This window comes from Agrilus planipennis, unplaced genomic scaffold (genome assembly GCF_000699045.2).
Source record: "Agrilus planipennis isolate EAB-ADULT unplaced genomic scaffold, Apla_2.0 scaffold193, whole genome shotgun sequence".
Taxonomy (NCBI): domain Eukaryota; kingdom Metazoa; phylum Arthropoda; class Insecta; order Coleoptera; family Buprestidae; genus Agrilus; species Agrilus planipennis.
The window spans coordinates 394094-397705 of NW_020442456.1; the positions used below are offsets into that span (position 1 = coordinate 394094).

Here is a 3612-nt window from a genome sequence, read left to right on the forward strand (position 1 = left end):
ATTAAAATACATTATAATCAGGTAATTAAAATAAATAATTAAAAAAAAAACCCAGAGACACAAAATACTGCGTGACATTATTATTATTATGCTGGACGTATTCCGTTTCCGTTAAAATAAAACGACGTTTCGTGGAAAAACGAACACTACCTTATTAATGTATTGGTGAGAAATATATAAATACTTTCTATACTAAAGTTGTAGAATTAAGAAAAAGTTATAAACAAAGATTGAACTTTCTGATCACTGGAGAATTTTCAATTTTGGAGAAGAAGATTACGTCTTTTTCCAATTGACGTGTATACCGGGTGTCTCCCCTAAGACTCATTTATGTATAGCGGCATTATTATTAGTTTTAATTTTTATTAGACACTTCCCATAATTATCCGTGAATCTACAGTGTGTCCAGTTTTCGCTGGTAGATACCCAACTTTGCTATTTTAAATGGAATACCCAGTATTGTATTAAATATTTCAGTTATATGGTAAAATTAAAGACCATTTTATTAAAAATGATGTTCCAGAAATCTTGATAGTTTTTGAGAATATTCTTGAAAATTTATGTCGAAAAAAAGTTGACAATTGTAATTTATTATTTTTCACAATAATTAACTTTAACAGCTTATGCTTTGGCATAAAATATTGAGAGTTCCGATGTCTTGCACTCATCATCATTATCATCATACGGTCGTCAGTCTTAAGACTAGTTGGACACGCACCTCCACTCGTTCTTATCCTGCGCTAATCTTCGTATTTCCCTAAAACTAGAACAACCCACATCCTTAACTATTTGCGAACAGTAATCTAACCTAGGTCTACCTCTACCCCTCCTAACTTCTGTTTCTGCCTGTAATATGTCTTTGACTTTACCTCCATGCCTGCGAAGGTGTCTTACTAACCTATCTCGCCTATTTCTTATTGACTTCCATACAGTCCTCTATTCTGTTACTCTTTGTAATACCTTTTCATTTCTAACCTTCTCTATCCACTGTATCCTCATCATTCGTCTGTAACACCACATTTCGAACGCTTCTAACCTTTTCTATTCCGCCGCGCCTACTGTCCACGTTTCGCACCCGTACAGCGCCGTGCTCCAAACATACACCTTTAATAACCTTTTTCGGATTTCTAAATTAAACGTTCGCGAGCTTAGAATTGACTTCTTTTTATTATTCGACACTGCTCCTCTGCTTTATATCCCTACTACTCCTTCCGTCCTGACTTATCTGACTTCCTAGATACCTAAAATCGGCCATTTCTTTAATTTTTCGTTTCCTATCATTATATTCACTCTTTTTCTACGTTTTGTATTGGCTGTGAATATTCATGGTATGCTAGACTATTAAAATATTGTGGATTGTAGCATATCTTTCTGAGAAGTGCTTGTAACTTTTAAACGACTGACTAGGTTATACCTCGATAACTATCAGGATTTCTGGAACATCGTTTTTAATAAAATTGTCTTTAATTTTACCACAGGACTGAAATATTTAATAAAATACTGGATGTTCCATTTAAAATAACAAAGTTGGGTATCTGCCAATGAAAACTGGACACCCCGTAGATTCATGGATAATTTTGAGAAGTGCACAATAACAATTGAGATAACTTTTATACGAAAAAGTTTTACCTAAAACTAATAATAATGCTGCTATGGAGAAAGCGATCTTACAATTGGGCATGACACCTTGTATATATAGATAAATTGACATAATTAAATCAATAAAATGTTAAAATGTGCCTACTATTAACTACTTAATATATTTTTGATTTAATGTAGTGCGTATTAGTGTTCTTTAACCAGATAAAAAGTTATAACTTGATCATTATTTTGAAATATACCAAATATAATGATGATAAGGTTGAAATAATATTTACGAAAATATTAGTTATATGAGATAATGGTATCAAATAATGGGTACACTGCCTCCCGTTTATGCTGAATTTTATAATTATTTACAATATATTGATTAATTTATACAAGCAATGGTACTTTGTATGTCTACCTAAAAATTTATGTCGAAATTGAGACCATGAGACCATATTTAGTTAATATTGGAAGTTAAAACTGCTGACAAATTACAGATATAGAAATTGAGCAAAATTGTATGTAGATGTATATTTTTAACAATATGAAATATGAAGTTCCATCATACAGGACCATTATCATTTTAATTTTCTTAAATTTTATACTGGATTTTTAAAAAATCAATTTGATGTGATACCTCGGAAATACGTTGGATTTAAATATTGAATAAATAAGACTTTTACATGGTGGAGCTCTTTATATTCACTATGGCCACATATGTTTATTAATGATAAAGAAAAAAAACTATTAATATTCACTTTGAGTAGAGAATTACATAAACGATAACAGTGGATTCAAAATTCAAACACACCGTATAAAAATTGTTTTATAAAACATTAAAATTTAAACAGTTTTTCTAGAATTAGGTAGTTAACAGTTTTATGGAATTCCTTGATCCAAGGTTAATGTAAGGAGTTAGAAAAAGTTCAACACTAATTTTTTCATATTTTCTTTTAAACATTGTATGAAATTAATTTAATTCCTTTCCTACTACTGATTACTCTCTTTCATCATTTGCTATGTGGACAGTTTTTGAATTTTCTTTCTGAGCAACGAAAATTGATTTCGGATGTCAATAACGAGTTATCTAATTTGTTGTTGTAATTGTCTACGTAAATGAAATAAGTTCTGATATTCTCTTGTTGAAAAATTTAAAACATTTCATTATGCTGTATGTTTTGTATGTATCTTATATACATACCAACACAGTACGTAATTGTGGAACAAGCATCACGTGATTTCTGATGAACATTAAATTTATTTTCTCTGACCGGATTACAGTCTATTCCATTATTTCATTCTTTGTGTTACGAGCAATAAAGCCATTACTATTTGCAGCTAGTTTTACTCTTTAAATCTCAGGCATTCATTATCGTAACTATTATTCTGTGTAATAATGTTTTTAATTTTATTGTGTGCATTTGGTGCTGTAAGTGGTGTTGTTGGAACGGTTCATCCTCTTTCTGATGAATTCATCGATTCCATAAACAATAAAAATACAACATGGGTTGCAGGACGAAATTTTGTCAGTGTATCAATGTCCTATATTAGACAACTTATGGGAGCACTGCCAGAGCCTCCAAGCCAAAAATTAAAAGCAATTACGCATAAATTAGAAGATATACCAATTAGCTTTGATTCAAGGGAACAGTGGCCTGATTGTCCAACAATTCAAGAAGTTAGAGACCAAGGTTCATGTGGCTCTTGCTGGGTATGTATTTACCATATATTAGGTTTGCATTCAAAAGAACCTTAAACAATAACAAAATTAATTTACTTCAAAACAATTACAGTTAACTTTAAAATTAAGTTTTAGGTTTTAAAAGTATACTTTAAACTATAAATCGAATAAAATCTCAATCTTTATTTATTTATTTACTTTTATGTATACGGAATTTTAATCCTTTTTACATTACGAGGGCTGTTCAATAAATACTCGTGTTAGATATGAAGACACCTTTTTTTTAAATTTTTTTTTTATTTTTCAACATAGTCCCCTTTTAGAAAGATACACTTATCCCAACG

The 3612-nt window shown here is 30.4% G+C and overlaps 1 protein-coding gene across 1 annotated transcript in view; it reads left to right on the top strand.

Annotated features, from left to right (window-relative positions):
• Positions 1-2819: 2819 nt before the first annotated feature.
• The window catches only part of LOC108736788 (cathepsin B), a 9641-nt gene continuing 8848 nt past the window's right edge, over positions 2820-3612 (top strand). The window contains exon 1 of the mRNA XM_018469362.2: positions 2820-3298. Coding sequence (XP_018324864.1) covers positions 2984-3298 — 315 coding nt within the window. The 5' untranslated portion in view covers positions 2820-2983. The remainder of the gene's footprint in view (positions 3299-3612) is intronic.